Source organism: Mizuhopecten yessoensis, unplaced genomic scaffold, assembly GCF_002113885.1.
Source record: "Mizuhopecten yessoensis strain PY_sf001 unplaced genomic scaffold, ASM211388v2 scaffold10265, whole genome shotgun sequence".
Taxonomy (NCBI): Eukaryota; Metazoa; Mollusca; class Bivalvia; order Pectinida; family Pectinidae; genus Mizuhopecten; species Mizuhopecten yessoensis.
The window spans coordinates 30,961-54,535 of NW_018408460.1; the positions used below are offsets into that span (position 1 = coordinate 30,961).

Consider the following 23,575-nt stretch of genomic DNA (forward strand, 5'->3'; position numbering starts at 1 on the left):
AGCACCACATCCCCAAAAAAACCAGTGTCACAATCACTCGTTGACTAATCCACAGCCGGGATCCTACCCTTAGATATACGGTTGTTTCGACCGCCTTTTCCGCTTTTAGCTCTGTGTCGGTTTTATGTCGTTTAGATCACCATAGAAACGCGATTTCCTCTCGTGTTTTTAGTGTGCAGCACTTACCTTCTCTCTTCCTCCTACAGTTTGAGTTTCAAGTTACTTCGTGAACTGCACATTTCCTCACGCGCCTCCGTTATTTCCAGTTATAATACTAAAATGTGACACCAGCTGATTCAGCAGTAGAGGGTATATCCCGTTGGAATAATAAGTTCCACGGTGAATTAATATTGAGCTTTTTAGATATTGTTGTTTGAAGTTCTTAACATATTTGACCGCTTCGGGTAGGTGAGCTAAAAAGCACATAAGAAATCAACGTTTCAGAAAAAAAATATTTATTGAAGGAAAACACATAATACACTTTTTGAGAATCTTAAGGACATATTATCTACGATTAAATTATTCAACAGAAGAATAAAGAATATTGCTAAGTGTTCTGAACAATTTACCTATATGTAGCCATGAGGATTATAAGGTAAGTTTGGCATAGAATTCATAATGTATTATTGTAAACATTACAAACTACATTAGATAAAGAGTTTGGTTACGTAAGTCAATCAAACGTGTTGTCAGATTACGTCCCCGCTACAGATGACAAATGGATAGAGAGGAACTAGAAGAGACAAATGCATGTAAAACATGAAAAAAATTAAACAAAAGAATTTCCAGAAGGTGTGATATGCAAGAATCTTCATAGCCTCAACGACATGGTATCGACTTGTATACAACGACATGGTATCGACTTGTATACAACGACATAGTATCAACTTGTATACAACGACATGCAACGACATGGTATCGACTTGTATGCAACGACATGGTATCGACTTGTACACAACGACATAGTATCGACCTGTAAACAACGACATGGTATCGTCCTGTATACAACGACATGGTATCGACTTGTATACAACGACACAGTATCGACCTGTATACAACGACATGGTATCGACTTGAATACAACGACATAGTATCGACTTGTATACAACGACATAGTATCGACCTGTATACAACGACACAGTATCGACCTGTATACAACGACATGGTATCGACCTGTAAACAACGACATAGTATCGACCTCTATACAACGACATGGTATCAACATGTATACAACGACATGGTATCGACCTGTATACAACTACATAGTATCGACTTGTATACAACGACATGGTATCGACCTGTATACAACGACATAGTATCGACCTCTATACAACGACAAAGTATCGACTTGTATACAACGACATGGTATTGAACTGTAAACAACTACATAGTATCAACATGTATACAACGACATGGTATCGTCTTGTATACAACGACACAGTATCGTCTTGTATACAACGGCACAGTATCGACCTGTATACAACTACATAGTATCAACATGTATACAACGGCATGGTATCTACTTGTATACAACGACATAGGATCGTCTTGTATACAACGACAAGGGATCGACTTATATACAACGACACAGTATCGACCTGTATACAACGGCATGGTATTGACTTGTATACAACGACATGGTATCTACTTGTAAACAACGACATAGTATCGACCTGTAAACAACGACATGGCATCGTCCTGTATACAACGACACAGTATCGACCTGTATACAACTACATAGTATCAACATGTATACAACGGCATGGTATCTACTTGTATACAACGACATAGTATCGTCTTGTATACAACGACAAGGTATCGACTTATATACAACGACACAGTATCGACCTGTATACAACTACATAGTATCAACATGTATACAACTACATAGTATCAACATGTATACAACGACATGGTATCGTCTTGTATACAACGACACAGTATCGACCTGTATACAACGACACAGTATAGACTTGTATACAACGCCATGGTATCTACTTGTATACAACGACATAGTGTCGACCTGTATACAACGACACAGTATCGTCTTGTATATATACAACGACACAGTATCGACCTGTATACAACGACATAGTATCGACCTGTATACAACGACACAGTATCGTCTTGTATACAACGACACAGGATCGACCTGTATACAACTACATAGTATCTACTTGTATACAACGACATAGTATCGACCTGTAAACAACGACAAGGTATCGACCTGTTTACAACGACACAGTATCGACTTGTATACAATGACATGATATCTACTTGTATACAACGACATAGTATCGACCTGTAAACAACGACATGGTATCGACCTGTATACAACGACATGTTATCGACTTATATACAACGACACATTATCGTCTTGTATACAACGACACAGTATCGACCTGTAAACAACGACATGGTATCTACTTGTATACAACGACATGGTATCTACTTGTATACAACGACATGGTATCGACCTCTATACAACGACATGGTATCTACTTGTATACAACGCCATAGTATCGACCTGTAAACAACGACAAGGTATCGTCCTGTATACAACGACATAGTATAGATTTGTATACAACGACATAGTATCAACTTGTATACAACGACATGGTATCGACCTGTATACAACGACATGGTATCTACTTGTATACAACGACATGGTATCTACTTGTATACAACGCCATAGTATCGACCTGTAAACAACGACAAGGTATCGTCCTGTATACAACGACATGGTATCTACTTGTATACAACGACATGGTATCTACTTGTATACAACGCCATAGTATCGACCTGTAAACAACGACAAGGTATCGTCCTGTATACAACGACATGGTATCTACTTGTATACAACGACATAGTATCGACTTGTATACAACGACACAGTATCGTCTTGTATACAACGACACAGTATCGACCTGTATACAACGACCCAGTATCGACCTGTATGCAACCACACTGTATCGACTTGTATACAACGACACAGTATCGACTTGTATACAACGACATGGTATCGACTTATATACAACGACACATTATCGACTTGTATACAACGACACAGTATCGACTTGCATACAACGACACAGTATCGACTTCTATACAACAACATAGTATCGACTTGTTTACAGCGATATACTATCGACTTGTTTACAGCGATATACTATCGCCTTGTTTACAGCGATATACTATAGACTTGTTTACAGCGATATACTATCGACTTGTTTACAGCGATATAATATCGACTTGTTTGCAGCGACATAGTATCGACTTATATGCAGCGATATAATATCGACTTGTTTACAGCGATATAATATCGACTTGTTTGCAGCGACATAGTATCGAATTATATGCAGCGACATAGTATCGACTTGTATGCAGCGATATAATATCGACTTGTTTACAGCGATATACTATCGACTTGTTAACAGCGATAAACTATCGACTTGTTTACAGCGATATACTATCGACTTGTTTACAGCGATATACTATCCATTTGTATACAATATCTCAATGTCCAATTTATATTTGTAGTAAGCGCAATTGCTAACCATTAGTTTATAAGATATTCCTGAATTTCAGTAAATAATGTGATAAAGGAAATCATTTAAGATATCTTCCAAAACAGTCGTGTTGAAATAAGCAATAAGAATTTCGGAAATCCTTTTCATTTAACATTTAGGACCCATTACTAGTAACGATATGTTTCGTAAGATTTTAGATATAGTACATGTAAATGTAAGGTACGGTCTGTATGTGATATGAAGAACTAGTCTTGATTTCTTATGCACGTATTGTTTATTATTGTTTGGCTATAGTGATTTTGTAAATAAACATGGGACCGTTATTGGTTGAATAACACCAATATCATACTGATATCCGTACATAATGCATATCATACAGAACACATTCAACGAGTAAAGATTTCTTTCCATGTCCCTACATCTGAGTGAGTTGAGTATCCGGTATAACTTACCACCGTTACGTATCAACCGATCACAGAGTATGGATTTGCGCATGAAAATACGTGGCTTATGTTTTTGCTGTGCTTTGAACCTCATTGCCGTTGTGGTATCTGTGGAGTAAGGGCTAATTACAACAAATTACTATGGTATATACATTAGCATATAAGTATTATATTCAATAACATAAATAATGTGTTCAGGACAAATACAATAATAGATAAGTTGCATCACTCAACATATAATTCATCCTGTATATTATAAATATTTGTTAAATAAAAGAATCCGAATATATATATTCTCTATGCATATTGCAATAAATTAAATTTCTACAACAATCAACAAAAAATATCTCTGGGACTAAACTTTCAATCTTAGATATATAACAAGGTCTTCCACGATAACGAGAGTTATGGTCCAATCCATAACACTTTAAATGTAATGAGTTGGACAAATCTAACAAATTGATCCTAGGAAAGGTTCTGTCAAAGTAGGAACATATTGTTATGCTTGTATACCCACAAATGTAGCCAATTAACGTAAGCGAAGCATATACAAAGGGAAAGTACGCAACATGAGCCTCCCGGGTTTTCCTTTTTTCACATAAAACAGATCATCAACTCACAAAACAGTTAAATAATACATAAATATTAAATAAACTATTACAGATGTACTTTCGACAGTTGTGACACAATAATTGATCAATTAACTGTTATAGCAACATATAAAACTGAAAATATGTCGTTCTTGTTTGAGTAAAATGTTCTGACACCAAGCAAATGGACAAAGGATATATACAAGTAATGAGGCGGGCCTCATCTACACATTTAACCTTATCATCAGCCATCAGATCATCACACCTGTACCGGTAAGTATCAACTCACTCGTACACATTTAACAAGTAAGCATCATCACGACCCACTGACAGATACATTGGAACCATACTTTAAAACAGTATTCCACAATCTATATACATTAATAAATTGTATCATACAAATGTAAGGCGTAAGGAAATATTCTGATACTAATTAAAATATTAAAACAAATTGTTTGTAACATGTTATTACTGGTGGTAAGTGGTGGGTGGTATACCAGATTGTTTGTAACATGTTATTACTGGTGGTAACTAGTGGGTGGTATAACAGATTGTTTGTAAGACGTTATTACTGGTGGTAAGTGGTGGGTGGTATAACAGATTGTTTGTAACATGTTATTACTGGTGGTAACTAGTGGGTGGTATAACAGATTGTTTGTAACATGTTATTACTGGTGGTAAGTGGTGGGTGGTATAACAGATTGTTTGTAACATGTTATCACTGGTGGTAAGTGGTGGGTCGTATAACGGATTGTTTGTCACATGTTATCACTGGTGGTAAGTGGTGGGTGGTATAACAGATTGTTTGTAACATGTTATTACTGGTGGTAAGCGGTGGGTGGTATAACAAATTGTTTGTAACATGTTATTACTGATGGTAAGTGGTGGGTGGTATAACAGATTGTTTGTAACATGTTATTACTAGTTGTAAGTGGTGGGTGGTATAACAGATTGTTTGTAACATGTTATTACTGGCGGTAAGTGGTGGGTGGTATAACAGATTGTTTGTAACATGTTATTAGTGGTGGTAAGTGGTGGGTGGTATAACAGATTGTTTGTAACATGCTATTACTGGTGGTAAGTGGTGGGTGGTAAAACAGAATGTTTGTAACATGTTATTACTGGTGGTAAGTGGTGGGTTGTATAACAGATTGTTTGTAACATGTTATTACTGGTGGTAAGTGGTGGGTGGTATACCAGATTGTAATACACAAGGATGTGCCAGACAGCCAACGACCTGTAGACTTATGAACCACCGAGTTGTGTATAAGTTATGCTGCAATAGTAGAGTATTATTTGATATTGAAAAAAAATGTTTAAGACTAATTCATTGGTGGATAAGTTATGCTGAAATTAAACCAATTTATTTTTTAACAACATTTAAGACTAATGAACACATTCCGCAGTGGATACGTTATGCTGCCTTTAAGACTAATGAACACATTCCGCAGTGGATAAGTTATGCTGCCTTTAAGACTAATGAACACATTGCGCAGTGGATAAGTTATACTGCCTTTAAGACTAATGAATACATTTCGCAGTGGATAAGTTATGCTGCCTTTAAAACTAATGAACACATTCAGTGGTAAATTACGCGGGAAACAATTACAATATAGTTTGATATTCAACAATAGTTGTGTTATCCTAAACAGAAAGTAGGATGACAAGATATAGACATCCTAATCAGAAAGTAGGATGACAATATATAGACATCCTAATCAGAAAGTAGGATGGCAAGATATAGATATCCTAATCAGAAAGTAGGATGACAAGATATAGACATTCTAATCAGAAAGTAGGATGACAAGATAAAGATATCCTAATCAGAAAGTAGGATGACAATGTTTTGATGAAGCAAGACAATTTAAATAGTCATCGATTGTCATTTTGTTCAGCAATTAGTGTTAACTGCAATATATCAACTTATTAGAATAACGTAAAATAAAAAATAAATCATTCTAATATGCGACGGATTTTCATTCGCGACAACATCACAATCGCATAAACAAGTTATCAGTACATATTGTTTAAAGATATTGCTATTTTTGATAAATGATACCGTGATAATTCAATGGAGAACTATATATTTTTGTAACTGGGTAATTGTGAAGTAGTGTGGTGGACGGTGCGAGCTAAGGGCGCCCCGTGTCAGAGATACACAGGATGCTGACACAGGGCTAGGACGGCCAGCTCTTGTGTTATTGTAACCTATTAACACTATACTGTACTACTACTACTGACACTACAGAAACAAAAGTGGAGTGGGATGTATTCCTTATTCCTGTATTATAACATCCTTAGAGAACTAAGTATACTTTAGAACATTGAGAATGACAGAATCAAAAAAAAAACATGATGTAAACCCAACTTAACAATGGGACGATGGGAATGGCCTGATGTCAAACTAAGTAAACCAACGGGGCATTGGGAATGGCCTGATGTCAAACTAAGTAAACCAACGGGGCATTGGGAATGGCCTGATGTCAAACTAAGTAAACCAACGGGGCATTGGGAATGGCCTGATGTCAAACTAAGTAAACCAACGGGGCATTGGGAATGGCCTGATGTCAAACTAAGTAAACCAACGGGGCATTGGGAATGGCCTGATGTCAAACTAAGTAAACCAACGGGGCATTGGGAATGGCCTGATGTCAAACTAAGTAAACCAACGGGGCATTGGGAATGGCCTGATGTCAAACTAAGTAAACCAACGGGGCATTGGGAATGGCCTGATGTCAAACTAAGTAAACCAACGGGGCATTGGGAATGGCCTGATGTCAAACTAAGTAAACCAACGGGGCATTGGGAATGGCCTGATGTCAAACTAAGTAAACCAACGGGGCATTGGGAATGGCCTGATGTCAAACTAAGTAAACCAACGGGGCATTGGGAATGGCCTGATGTCAAACTAAGTAAACCAACGGGGCATTGGGAATGGCCTGATGTCAAACTAAGTAAACCAACGGGGCATTGGGAATGGCCTGATGTCAAACTAAGTAAACCAACGGGGCATTGGGAATGGCCTGATGTCAAACTAAGTAAACCAACGGGGCATTGGGAATGGCCTGATGTCAAACTAAGTAAACCAACGGGGCATTGGGAATGGCCTGATGTCAAACTAAGTAAACCAACGGGGCATTGGGAATGGCCTGATGTCAAACTAAGTAAACCAACGGGGCATTGGGAATGGCCTGATGTCAAACTAAGTAAACCAACGGGGCATTGGGAATGGCCTGATGTCAAACTAAGTAAACCAACGGGGCATTGGGAATGGCCTGATGTCAAACTAAGTAAACCAACGGGGCATTGGGAATGGCCTGATGTCAAACTAAGTAAACCAACGGGGCATTGGGAATGGCCTGATGTCAAACTAAGTAAACCAACGGGGCATTGGGAATGGCCTGATGTCAAACTAAGTAAACCAACGGGGCATTGGGAATGGCCTGATGTCAAACTAAGTAAACCAACGGGGCATTGGGAATGGCCTGATGTCAAACTAAGTAAACCAACGGGGCATTGGGAATGGCCTGATGTCAAACTAAGTAAACCAACGGGGCATTGGGAATGGCCTGATGTCAAACTAAGTAAACCAACGGGGCATTGGGAATGGCCTGATGTCAAACTAAGTAAACCAACGGGGCATTGGGAATGGCCTGATGTCAAACTAAGTAAACCAACGGGGCATTGGGAATGGCCTGATGTCAAACTAAGTAAACCAACGGGGCATTGGGAATGGCCTGATGTCAAACTAAGTAAACCAACGGGGCATTGGGAATGGCCTGATGTCAAACTAAGTAAACCAACGGGGCATTGGGAATGGCCTGATGTCAAACTAAGTAAACCAACGGGGCATTGGGAATGGCCTGATGTCAAACTAAGTAAACCAACGGGGCATTGGGAATGGCCTGATGTCAAACTAAGTAAACCAACGGGGCATTGGGAATGGCCTGATGTCAAACTAAGTAAACCAACGGGGCATTGGGAATGGCCTGATGTCAAACTAAGTAAACCAACGGGGCATTGGGAATGGCCTGATGTCAAACTAAGTAAACCAACGGGGCATTGGGAATGGCCTGATGTCAAACTAAGTAAACCAACGGGGCATTGGGAATGGCCTGATGTCAAACTAAGTAAACCAACGGGGCATTGGGAATGGCCTGATGTCAAACTAAGTAAACCAACGGGGCATTGGGAATGGCCTGATGTCAAACTAAGTAAACCAACGGGGCATTGGGAATGGCCTGATGTCAAACTAAGTAAACCAACGGGGCATTGGGAATGGCCTGATGTCAAACTAAGTAAACCAACGGGGCATTGGGAATGGCCTGATGTCAAACTAAGTAAACCAACGGGGCATTGGGAATGGCCTGATGTCAAACTAAGTAAACCAACGGGGCATTGGGAATGGCCTGATGTCAAACTAAGTAAACCAACGGGGCATTGGGAATGGCCTGATGTCAAACTAAGTAAACCAACGGGGCATTGGGAATGGCCTGATGTCAAACTAAGTAAACCAACGGGGCATTGGGAATGGCCTGATGTCAAACTAAGTAAACCAACGGGGCATTGGGAATGGCCTGATGTCAAACTAAGTAAACCAACGGGGCATTGGGAATGGCCTGATGTCAAACTAAGTAAACCAACGGGGCATTGGGAATGGCCTGATGTCAAACTAAGTAAACCAACGGGACATTGGGAATGGCCTGATGTCAAACTAAGTAAACCAACGGGGCATTGGGAATGGCCTGATGTCAAATTAAGTAAATCAACGGGACATTGGGAATGGCCTGATGTCAAACTAAGTAAACCAACGGGGCATTGGGAATGGCCTGATGTCAAATTAAGTAAGCCAACGGGGCATTGGGAATTGGCCTGATGTAAACCCAACTTTACCAACGGGGCATTGGGAATGGCCTGATGTCAAACTATGTAAATCAACGGGACATTGGGAATGGCCTGATGTAAACCCAACTTTACCAACGGGGCATTGGAAATGGCCTGATGTCAAACTATGTAAATCAACGGGACATTGGGAATGGCCGGATGTAAACCCAACTTTACCAACGGGACATTGGGAATGGCCTGATGTAAACCCAACTTTACCGACGGGACATTGGGAATGACCTGATGTAAACCCAACTTTACCGACGGGACATTGGGAATGTCTCCAAAGCTTACAATAGACGACCAAGTATATTGTCATTCATAGTATCCAAATCTCACCAGTTCTAGTCAACATCTTTATTGTTAAAAATTGCTTTCAAAACGAATTTAAACTTGCTGTACAGTCTGAAACTGAAGATTTGGAAACATCTCTGGAACTTTCCATCAGAATGTGTACACTATCTGGACTAATATATATTTCTATTTTGAACAAACTTTAGAATCAAGTACATTCATGTAACTACATCCTTATGCCTGTCAACAAAGTGAAACCGTCAGACCATATTTAATGACTCTATCACTAAATTCAAATTTATAACTTAAGACTGTACTTATTTATTATATACGTTCTCAAACATATCGAGATTTGAGCGGCAATATTCAATAATCACTCTTTAAGTAAAAGTAAAGTAAATAATATAAATGAGAAAATTAATTACTTATTGTGTATATATAAATACAATGAAACATGTCTTCTCCGTAACAAATTGGAAAACAAAATTCAGTAAAGAGAATATTTGCGCGGTGTGGAAGTATTTGCGTTTGTCGCTTCCAGTCAATTAGTTCGAAAATATCCCAAACAATGTTTATGGATTATATAGATTAAAGATACATCGAATATAAACATTTCAAAAGCATTGCCAACGTGAACACTTCCAACCGCGATCAGTTAACGTCTTATTTGATAGCTGTCATACGTCATACATACATATAAATACATATTGTTTTTACATATATAAACATATTACCTATAAAGGGTAACGCAACATCTAAGAATATCCCCTTAAGTTCAGTCTGAAAAGGTATATGATCCAGAGAGAAAACTACAGGTCACAGGACTGACTCATTAGACTTGTCTGAAGCCTCCGGCTGATCTCAAAGACAATCAGAGGTCACCGAAAGCTACCCGCGAGTAGTGTTTAGTTAGGAGACTCTGTTAAATGTTTGTGTAATAGGGAAAAAACAATTATAAGTTTGAAGTGAACAAGTACAAGGTATGATTGCGAAGCACATAGCACAATGATAATACTTCAGTTTCAGACCTAGCATGGTCACCCAGACTAGCATGGTCACCCAGACCTAGCATGGTCACATGCATTAACTCATTTACTCAAAATGTCCATGTCAAGTAAGTTTAGATATTCCGTTACATTGACGGACACTTCAAAGCAGAACATGACTGAATGTAGTCACTAATTTCAACAAATTAGATCACTCAGAGATCGACACTTAGCTAATCTGTTGGTTATGTTGCGTTACGTGTCGACGTCGTTACTTTTGTCTTTGAAAGGGAAGCTTGTTCCAACATTCTTCCGTTTAGGGGAGTGTACCTCCGGTAAGATATTTTCCCGTGGAAAGCCCTCTGCAAATGTTTTTCGTTTTGGCGATGTTTTTGGGGATAGACTCAGTTCGAAGTCAAATAGCTTCTTCATGGTGGGGGAGCAGGATCCTTTAGTACTGTAAAATGAATGATTCCATCGTCACTGTTAGGTATCAATATCAACACCACATATAAACCTTGCTTCATTAACTGACTCATCATATAGTGTTTATAAACTTAAAAATTAAGAGATGTCATTATATCACTTTTTGTGAACTTTACAAAATGACAAATTATATATGTATACTGATGCATATCGTCTTCTTACCGTTCTTGAAATAAACGCCGTGATGAAGGTTCACCAGGAAATGTAAACTTCCGGTCGCCCCCTAGCGGTGACATGGGAGACTTGGGGAGCCATGACGGACTTGAGGTTGGGGATGGTGAGTGTGTTACTGGGGCAGACTGGCACCGACTGTGGATGACGCGAAGACGGGAAGCTGACGTCACCACCTTGGTACAATCAACGTTTTCCTACAAAAATATATCAAAATTGATGGATTTTATTGTATTCCACCCAATAATGATAAAAATGTGTGATGCACTCAGGTTTAAACGACATTTAAACCTTAATTGGTCCTTGTGTGATTCTGGAAAATCGAATGTTCGTGTTCTGTGTGAAACAAAAACCACCACGCTGTATATTTATTTATCGTGGTTTGATCTTTGCCAGTCGATGAAATAGACTTTACTGTGTTCGTATCTTGTGTTTGTAATGAATCGTGTTTAAACTTAAAACGTGTATATGATCTAGGTAACAAATTGAATGGAAAGTTATGTATGCATATAGAGTTGTCTTACGTACATAGAATACTGCCTATCGTTACATGTGACATTTGTATGTTATCTAGAGTGGTCTGACCTACATAGAATACTGCATATCGTTACATGTGACATTTGTATGTTATCTAGATGGGTCTGACCTACATAGAATACTGCCTATCGTTACATGTGACATTTGTATGTTATCTAGAGTGGTCTGACCTACATAGAATACTGCCTATCGTTACATGTGACATTTGTATGTTATCTAGAGTGGTCTGACCTACATAGAATACTGCCTATCGTTACATGTGACATTTGTATGTTATCTAGAGTGGTCTGACCTACATAGAATACTGCCTATCGTTACATGTGACATTTGTATGTTATCTAGAGTGGTCTGACCTACATAGAATACTGCCTATCGTTACATGTGACATTTGTATGTTATCTAGAGTGGTCTGACCTACATAGAATACTGCCTATCGTTACATGTGACATTTGTATGTTATCTAGAGTGGTCTGACCTACATAGAATACTGCCTATCGTTACATGTGACATTTGTATGTTATCTAGAGTGGTCTGACCTACATAGAATACTGCCTATCGTTACATGTGACATTTGTATGTTATCTAGAGTGGTCTGACCTACATAGAATACTGCCTATCGTTACATGTGACATTTGTATGTTATCTAGAGTGGTCTGACCTACATAGAATACTGCCTATCGTTACATGTGACATTTGTATGTTATCTAGAGTGGTCTGACCTACATAGAATACTGCCTATCGTTACATGTGACATTTGTATGTTATCTAGAGTGGTCTGACCTACATAGAATACTGCCTATCGTTACATGTGACATTTGTATGTTATCTAGAGTGGTCTGACCTACATAGAATACTGCCTATCGTTACATGTGACATTTGTATGTTATCTAGAGTGGTCTGACCTACATAGAATACTGCCTATCGTTACATGTGACATTTGTATGTTATCTAGAGTGGTCTGACCTACATAGAATACTGCCTATCGTTACATGTGACATTTGTATGTTATCTAGAGTGGTCTGACCTACATAGAATACTGCCTATCGTTACATGTGACATTTGTATGTTATCTAGAGTGGTCTGACCTACATAGAATACTGCCTATCGTTACATGTGACATTTGTATGTTATCTAGAGTGGTCTGACCTACATAGAATACTGCCTATCGTTACATGTGACATTTGTATGTTATCTAGAGTGGTCTGACCTACATAGAATACTGCCTATCGTTACATGTGACATTTGTATGTTATCTAGAGTGGTCTGACCTACATAGAATACTGCCTATCGTTACATGTGACATTTGTATGTTATCTAGAGTGGTCTGACCTACATAGAATACTGCCTATCGTTACATGTGACATTTGTATGTTATCTAGAGTGGTCTGACCTACATAGAATACTGCCTATCGTTACATGTGACATTTGTATGTTATCTAGAGTGGTCTGACCTACATAGAATACTGCCTATCGTTACATGTGACATTTGTATGTTATCTAGAGTGGTCTGACCTACATAGAATACTGCCTATCGTTACATGTGACATTTGTATGTTATCTAGAGTGGTCTGACCTACATAGAATACTGCCTATCGTTACATGTGACATTTGTATGTTATCTAGAGTGGTCTGACCTACATAGAATACTGCCTATCGTTACATGTGACATTTGTATGTTATCTAGAGTGGTCTGACCTACATAGAATACTGCCTATCGTTACATGTGACATTTGTATGTTATCTAGAGTGGTCTGACCTACATAGAATACTGCCTATCGTTACATGTGACATTTGTATGTTATCTAGAGTGGTCTGACCTACATAGAATACTGCCTATCGTTACATGTGACATTTGTATGTTATCTAGAGTGGTCTGACCTACATAGAATACTGCCTATCGTTACATGTGACATTTGTATGTTATCTAGAGTGGTCTGACCTACATAGAATACTGCCTATCGTTACATGTGACATTTGTATGTTATCTAGAGTGGTCTGACCTACATAGAATACTGCCTATCGTTACATGTGACATTTGTATGTTATCTAGAGTGGTCTGACCTACATAGAATACTGCCTATCGTTACATGTGACATTTGTATGTTATCTAGAGTGGTCTGACCTACATAGAATACTGCCTATCGTTACATGTGACATTTGTATGTTATCTAGAGTGGTCTGACCTACATAGAATACTGCCTATCGTTACATGTGACATTTGTATGTTATCTAGAGTGGTCTGACCTACATAGAATACTGCCTATCGTTACATGTGACATTTGTATGTTATCTAGAGTGGTCTGACCTACATAGAATACTGCCTATCGTTACATGTGACATTTGTATGTTATCTAGAGTGGTCTGACCTACATAGAATACTGCCTATCGTTACATGTGACATTTGTATGTTATCTAGAGTGGTCTGACCTACATAGAATACTGCCTATCGTTACATGTGACATTTGTATGTTATCTAGAGTGGTCTGACCTACATAGAATACTGCCTATCGTTACATGTGACATTTGTATGTTATCTAGAGTGGTCTGACCTACATAGAATACTGCCTATCGTTACATGTGACATTTGTATGTTATCTAGAGTGGTCTGACCTACATAGAATACTGCCTATCGTTACATGTGACATTTGTATGTTATCTAGAGTGGTCTGACCTACATAGAATACTGCCTATCGTTACATGTGACATTTGTATGTTATCTAGAGTGGTCTGACCTACATAGAATACTGCCTATCGTTACATGTGACATTTGTATGTTATCTAGAGTGGTCTGACCTACATAGAATACTGCCTATCGTTACATGTGACATTTGTATGTTATCTAGAGTGGTCTGACCTACATAGAATACTGCCTATCGTTACATGTGACATTTGTATGTTATCTAGAGTGGTCTGACCTACATAGAATACTGCCTATCGTTACATGTGACATTTGTATGTTATCTAGATGGGTCTGACCTACATAGAATACTGCCTATCGTTACATGTGACATTTGTATGTTATCTAGATGGGTCTGACCTACATAGAATACTGCCTATCGTTACATGTGCCATTTGTATGTTATATAGAGTGGTCTGACCTACATAGAATACTGCCTATCGGGCATCTTATCACGCTGTTTAACTGTTGCCTGCTTTGCCCTCCTCTTATTGTTCGTGTCAGCAAGTACCAGTACACAACACACCATACATCGTAATTACTTGTGAAGGGCCGCATCAGCAAATATTGATTTAACCGGTAGAGAAAAAATATTTGACTCGGCCAATGTTTCACCGGGTACTGGTATGTATTTACCTTTAGAGAATCCCCTGTGATACTTGCTATTTCTGTATCACTCTTTGACAAAGAGCTATCCAATCGGCCAGGGGACATAATGGTACCTGTCAATTGTAAAGTATACTAAACTGAGTTATGTACCATATTAATATAATAACACAGGTCGCCCCGACACACACTTACTTGATATGTATACACTTTATATTATGTTTGTCTCTATTTTAACCTCTTTTGGCAATTGTTTATTGGTGCATTAAGCAAAATAAAGAAAAAATAGATAATTATTAAAGCATGCCAGTGGCTGGTTTGAATAAGTGTTCTTTCACTATGACCCAGACGGAAAACTTCAAAGGATATGCAAGACAGTAATGAAAGGCTTAAAAAGATTTAATTAAGCAGATAAAGTATCGAAATTTGTCTTTTTCAATACTGAAAGAAGTTAAAAGTCGACCTTAGTTACTAAGAGACGTGTACAAAGTGTGGTGGCGGTTCACCACTATACACTACGTACATACCCAGCTCTCGCCACGCCCGTCGGTACTGGTCCTCGGATATAGTCACCACTAAACCTATATCCATGTCTAAATACTTCGATCTGAGGGTATCCGTAATGAAATGTCTATTCAAAGTAGTTGCTAAATCTCCTGACTGATAAGAGTCCCAGAGGTCGTTAAGTGCAAAAACGGTTGGGCATCGCACTCTGAATACAACACTCCCGCTAAACATGTCTACGATGTCTCGGTCATGTTTACATATCGCTTTAACACCACGTAATATGTCCAAAGCCTCGTTGATCTTAGATTTTGTTTCCAGAACCTCCTTTCCGAACTGCTCCATGGCTTCATTGGAATCATCTTTCCGTCGAATTTTCTGGAACGCGTCATGTGCCATGTCGAGAATCTCGTTTTCAACGTTAGCACACTTGCAGTTCCTGGTAGGCTCATCAGCAAGACGGAAGTTCTCTTGATGCTGTTTGGCGTTATCTGACAACCGGAAGTCCTCGCACACCATACGGATATCCACCTCACCTATCATATTGTATTAAATGTGTATAGATTTAACACAGTAATGATATGATGACTAATCACTTGATAAATATGATGTCTGACTAACCGGCAAATAACTTTAGCATAAAGGAAATGTTATTGAATAAAGTGTTTAATGCTAAATAAGCATTTGACAAATTCAAGTTTTTTTCCTATAAAAAAGGGGGCATTATTGAAAGTTAACTGTACCCATATAATAAAAATAACTGCAGAACTGAGACTGTCAACTACAGAAAAGGTTTCCTATCATACAGGGTTAAAGATACATCATTTTGGCTAGTGAGGTCGACCCTATACACAGGTCGAAAACAGTCTTACCTCGATTGCGTTTCCTTTGTGGCGGGGAAGGTCCCTGGTAGGCCACTTGCGGTGGAGGTAGTTGGAGTCTGGAGCTATACTCCTCCTGCGGACGGACACTATACTCCTCCTGTGGACGGACGCTATATTCCTCCTGTAGACGGACGCTATACTCCTCCTGTGGACGGACGCTATATTCCTCCTGCGGACGGACACTATACTCTTCCTGTGGACGGACACTATATTCCTCCTGTAGACGGTAATTCCCAGCCACGTGTCTGGCCATGATCCATTCCCTAGGCAGCCGGTAGTCTTGCGTCTCCCTAGGACATTGCTTCTCTTTTTCATTGAAACTAATGATGTCATCAGCTGTGCAGAACTTAGACTTGATGAGGTAGGACGCCATCTCGTCCGGTATTCTGTCTGTCGTGTCTCTAGGCACGCGATCTGTAGCACATGCATAATTATAAACAAAAGTTGTATCGCACTTATGATGAGAAGACATGTACATTTTTCACTTGTGAGCTGAACAAAAGCTCATCTGCGATTTTCGAGAGAATGAAAAACAAAATGGAAAAAATACAAAACAACTGACCACAAATACCATTTCAAACTGTTATGTTACCAAATACCATTAAGACTTTTATAAAGTACTATTCCATGGCACTAGTAAATGTCTTATGACACTACAAAGTCGGTAGGTAACATACCAAACCACCATCATTTTTCAATCAATTCTCAAGCAACACCATTTTGAAATGGTAGTAAATGTAATAACTGCTGAGAAAAAACTGCCAACTTTGTGGACAAATTTTGCTTACACAGATACATGTAGGGCAGAAAATAAAGGTAATTTAATTGTAGTTCTAACTTACTTAAACTGAGATAAAAAAAAAAATACAGTTCTCGTATTAGATCGTTTGTTATTTACACCTGTCTATAATAAAAACAAGATCACGCAGTAAAAGATACGGTTTTATATTGACCAGTAAGAACAGTAATTCCTATTCGCTGCCTTTACCCTCTCGATTTTATATTGACCAATAAGAACAGTAATTCATATTCACTGCATTTACCCTCTCGATTTCTAATTGACCTTGACCAATAAGATCAGTAATTTCTATTCACTGCATTCAAAACCCTCTCGATTTCATATTGACCAATAAGATCAGTAATTCATATTCATTGCGTTAAAAAAAAACTCGATTTCATATTGACCAATAAGAGCAATAGTTCATATTCACTGCATTCAAAAAAAAACTCTCGATTACAAATTGACCAATAGGAGCAGTAATTCATATTCACTGCATTCAAACCTCACTGTTATAATGTAGATTAAGTAACAGTATACTATACACAAAGTTTGCTAATTTTCTGAACTTCACAGTCGATAAACATCTGTTTTGTAAGCATGTTACTCGCGTGGCAAAATATACCGATAGTATTCACTGACATTCACACTCGTGATAACATACGTATTTGGTCATTCTTGTGATTTATGAAGTTATCTCTACCATAACCTTGTTTTGTAAAAGTATTCTGCTATACATATAATCACAAATGCCATCAGAAACAAGGAGAACAACATTGAACAGCCATGGAGTCTATCTACAACCAGTGATATGAATGGCAAACAAAATAATCCAAAGCCGACTGCAGATGTAGATTATTCGAAAGGGAGCTTCTATCATATATAAAACTTGAAGGAACTCCTATACATTACTGACCACGTTATTTTACATTATCCACGATCAATATCACATAAAAGGAAAAGTGAGCCCTTACGTTTGTATTGCGTTTGTACACTGCTGGCCTCTGAGAACAGCTGTCGTCTGGCTGAATCCGACCCGTAGTAGGCAGACCCCCCTGGTTGCCTCTCAGCCTGAGGGTACTGTGGTGACGTGTACTGCCTGCCCTCGTCACTATAGGACCGGGACATGTCCTCGTCATCATACTGGCTTCCCGCCCCCAGGTATTTGGTTTCAATTCGAATTATATCCTCTGTCAACATGTTCTTTTTGGACGGTGGGAAACACGAGGGATCAGAAATAGTTCTGTCAAGGCACTTAAATTGTTCTATGTCATGTTTGGACGGGGAATGATCTGTATCACTCAGGCTGTGGAAGAACCGACGCCTCTGACCACTAGGGACGTCTCTTTGGTAATGGGAGTTGTCTCTTCCGTACATCGTCTGCTCTTTTGATGTAGGAGAAGGCATCATTTGTCTGCTTAAACATGCAGTACGTGTTGAAGTAACAGACACAGGCCTTTGTGACGTCATTGGGGCATTTCTTTGTGTAGAGACAGTGCGTGAAGTAGCGTCGCCGGCGGCGGAGAATGGCGGGCGAATGGACGTGCAAACTATCCTCGGACTCATCGGCACGGGGTCCTGAATGTTTGCTTTGGGCGGGAAGACAAATCCCTTGGGGGTGACGTGAGACACTTCTGTCGTGGCGGTACTAGTGGTACGACCATCGCGGTTTCGGAGGTTAGACATCATCATTTGTAAATCTTCACCGATTTTCTGTTTATTGTAGTCGGCTAGTCTTACCGTATCAGAGGTGTTCATATCACATCCGCGGCGTATCCCCTTGCTCACTTCTGCTGTCTTCCGTGGACTTGCCGAAACGCTGAGACGATCCTTCTCATTACTGAACTCAATCGATGTCCTTATATTATCTACCTCAGTCCGGTACTTGTTAATCTCAGACTGAACGTTTTCCATTTCATTGTTACGACCTATTCCACTGTTCAGTTCGTTACTACGGAAACCTGCTGTGTTGGGGACTCGACCTATATTATCATTCGTCACAGTCGGTCGTACAGTGTCATGGCCTCTTTGGCCGAACGACAAGTCAGACCTTTCTTTACTCTCATTGTTGCGTTTAGACATTTCTTCTACCACAGATATTTCTGTAAAGTCTTCTTCCTTTTTAGGTGATGGGTCAGTTTCACTGTATATCCATTTTACATTCATTGCATATGGGTGTTGGCTAGCAGGTCCATCCTTTTTATTATCAGCATCACTACAAGGGGCGTCTGTATGCTGACTCATGGTTCCAGTAGACCTGCCTCTGTTCTGTAAACCCATCTTGGCAGTGTAATCCGGCTCGTCATACGTCTGGAGCCTTTTCACGGGACTCTTAATCCCCATCTTGATGTCGCCCGGATCATTCGACTCTGTAGAGATCTGACGTTTGAATTTTGACTTTGGCGGATCTTTCAGTGGGAATGGCTTCAGTTTAGTGTCAGCATAAGCGGTTTTTACTAAAAAAAAAAAGGATAGTGATCACATACGACAATTAACCAGTAGGATAGAGTCACATACGACAATTAACCAATAGGATAGTGATCACATACGACAAATAACCAGTAGGATAGAGTCACATACGACAATTAACCAAGAGGATAGTTATCACATACGACAATTAACCAATTGGATAATGATCACATACGACAATAACCAATAGGATAGGGATCACATACGACAATTAACCAACTGGATAGTGATCACATACGACAATAACCAATAGGATAGGGATCACATACGACAATTAACCAGTAGGATAGAGTCACATACGACAATTAACCAATAAGATAGTGATCAAATACGACAATTAACCAATAGGACAGTGATCACATACGACAATTAACCAATTGGATAGTGATCACATACGACAATTAACCAATAGGATAGTAATCAAATACGATAATTAACCAATAGGATAGTGCTCACATACGACAATTAACCAATAGGATAGTGATCACATACGACAATTAACCAATAGGATAGTGATCAAATACGACAATTAACCAATAGGATAGTGCTCACATACGACAATTAACCAATAGGATAGTGATCACATACGACAATTAATCAAAAGTAACCATTTCAGCTAGCCTACTATCTTATCTATGTAATATTAATGTATTTGTATAAACCATACTAATGTTTATCAATTAAGGACGAAAATTTAGGTTTACGTGTTGTGCTTGTGGCTTGGTAAGAATGTTGCAGTCTTACCTGAGTGAATCATCTGCTGGCGCTCTATAGTCTCGTACAGGTATCGCTCCATGGCGTGTTTGGTTTTTAACATACTGTCCATGTCGTCCCGGAACAGAGTATGTCGTGGTGACGTCAGAGAACACGGGTCAGAGTGCACACAGGAAAGCGTAGGGGTCGCTAGCTGGTCATCACGTGACGCCAGGTCTGTCCTAACCGTCAATGGAGATAAACGCATACTGACACCAACCCGAGAATCCGGTATGTTGTGCTGAAACTATAGAAAGAAAGGGGAATGTTGGGTAATATTTGTAACTATGCAAATTGTATATTAGTCTGTTTCGTTTGATTCTGCTTGCCGTTATATTTCAAGATGTATATAATACAATATTTATATTTCTCACAACAGTATGACGTCACATTAGTATTGTTGGATACTAAAGGTAGATACATGTAGTTGTTGATTATTTGGAAAAGATAAATAAAGATAATGGCCCTATTTGTAATTAAGGTACATGCTGGTCATACTACCTGTTGGTAGGGTGCCGAGACTGAATGGTTCGGCGTCCGTGGAGGGGTCGGTGGGGAGTATTCCTCTTCTCCTACAGACGGCGCTGACGCCGGCGTTTTAATCCCTTGATTCTGTAAAAGATCGAAAGTACCAATAAATACTATATATGCAATGTTCAAAAGGACCTTGTTAGAGCTGATATCCCCGTATACACTAACCTTGTTAGAGAGCTGACATCCCCGTATACACTAACCTTGTTAAAGCTGACATCCCTGTATACACTAACCTTGTTAGAGCTGACATCCCCGTATACACTAACCTTGTTAGAGCTGACATCCCCATATACACTAACCTTGTTAAAGCTGACATCCCCGTATACACTAACCTTGTTAGAGCTGACATCCCCGTATACACTTACCTTGTTAGAGCTGACAACCCCGTATACACTAACCTTGTTAAAGCTAGCAATTCGGTTTTTAATTCAAAAGCAATTTCTACCATCAAAGCTGCAGTTCGTACCTTTATAAGCGCTTTTACATCTCAATCAGATACCAGGTTCTCATAGTCTTACCATTGCACTTCATTCTCCTACTGTGTTTAGTTTTACCTAACCTTGAGATGATTTCAGACGTGTGGTAAAAAACCCGATTATGCAGATGAGAGTGAACACACTACCAGTATTCAGGGGACCATTGATCTTGACGCGTGTCATACAACATGAAAGATATTTATCTTTTTAATATACTTCTACATATATTTAACGCGGTCGGTGGCATTTATGGCATGAAGAAGTGTTAACGCAAGTCAAAATATTTGGATACAATAATTTTTGATACTACTGAATTAATTATTTTTTTAATTTCTATTTGGATTTAACAAACACCCACTCTATCAGACGACAATACTGCACTCAAATATCTGATGCATTGATGGTGTTCTGATTTACTGTATAGTAAAAACATTTCGCCAGTAATTCTCTTTGAAAAAAGTTGTAGGGCTTTCCCCTTTCTTCGGTCTCACTGTGGCAAAATTTGTTTTGATCTGTGGCCATGTCTATTTAGAATGATTATTTCATCAGCAAACATAGTCTAGCCTACAGTTGATTTCATCCAGCAATATTGTCCATAAAAGTTGGATCCAATGGCGGTATCTTTAAAGTCGGACTGTCTAAATGATCTAAAACCTATTCAGTGATGTGTACATCACGCTGTGTTCTGTTGTTCTAAAGTGGTAATCCCGATTCATCGCACGTTCATCACACTTTATCACACCTATCCTACACTTTATCACATTTATCACACCTATCCAACACCCAATCATACTATCCCCAACTGTTTCACACATATCTCAAACATTATCAGACCTATTACGAACTTTATCACACATATATCCCGATTCATCGCACGTTCATCACACTTTATCACACCTATCCTAAACTTTATCACACCTATCTTACACTTTATCACACATATCCTACACTTTATCACACCTATCCTACGTTTTATCATACCTATCCTACACTTTATCACATTTATCACACCTAGCCTACACTTTATCATACCTATCCAACACTTTATCATATTTATCACACCTATCCTACACTTGATCAAATTTATCACACCTATCTGACACTTTATCATACCTATCCAACACTTTATCATATTTATCACACCTATCCGACACTTTATCATACCTATCCTATACTTTATCACACCTATCCTACGCTTTATCGTACCTATCCTACACTTTATCACATTTATCACACCTATCCGACACTTTATCATACCTATCCTACACTTTATCACATTTATCACACATATCCTACACTTTATCACACCTATCCTACACTTTATCAAATTTATCACACCTATCCTACACTTTATCACATTTATCACACCTATCCTACACTTTATCACACCTATCCTACACTTTATCACACCTATCCTACACTTTATCACACCTATCCTACACTTTATCATACCTATCCTACACTTTATCACCTTTATCACACCTATCCTACACTTTATCACACCTATCCTACACTTTATCACACCTATCCTACACTTTATCACACCTATCCTACACTTTATCACACCTATCCTACACTTTATCACACCTATCCTACACTTTATCACACCTATCCTACACTTTATCACACCTATCCTACACTTTATCACACCTATCCTACACTTTATCACACCTATCCTACACTTTATCACACCTATCCTACACTTTATCACACCTATCCTACACTTTATCACACCTATCCTACACTTTATCACACCTATCCTACACTTTATCACACCTATCCTACACTTTATCACACCTATCCTACACTTTATCACACCTATCCTACACTTTATCACACCTATCCTACACTTTATCACACCTATCCTACACTTTATCACACCTATCCTACACTTTATCACACCTATCCTACACTTTATCACACCTATCCTACACTTTATCACACCTATCCTACACTTTATCACACCTATCCTA

At 38.9% G+C, this 23,575-nt stretch overlaps 1 protein-coding gene across 1 annotated transcript in view; it reads right to left on the reverse strand.

Annotated features, from left to right (window-relative positions):
• Positions 1-10,202: 10,202 nt before the first annotated feature.
• LOC110459884 overlaps positions 10,203-23,575 on the reverse strand; it is a 101,909-nt gene continuing 88,536 nt past the window's right edge. The window contains exons 3-10 of the mRNA XM_021512353.1: positions 21,094-21,204; positions 20,584-20,839; positions 18,345-19,826; positions 16,581-17,006; positions 15,732-16,244; positions 15,235-15,320; positions 11,376-11,581; positions 10,203-11,184 (exon numbers count right to left, since the gene is read on the reverse strand). Coding sequence (XP_021368028.1) covers positions 10,983-11,184; positions 11,376-11,581; positions 15,235-15,320; positions 15,732-16,244; positions 16,581-17,006; positions 18,345-19,826; positions 20,584-20,839; positions 21,094-21,204 — 3,282 coding nt within the window. The 3' untranslated portion in view covers positions 10,203-10,982. The remainder of the gene's footprint in view (positions 11,185-11,375; positions 11,582-15,234; positions 15,321-15,731; positions 16,245-16,580; positions 17,007-18,344; positions 19,827-20,583; positions 20,840-21,093; positions 21,205-23,575) is intronic.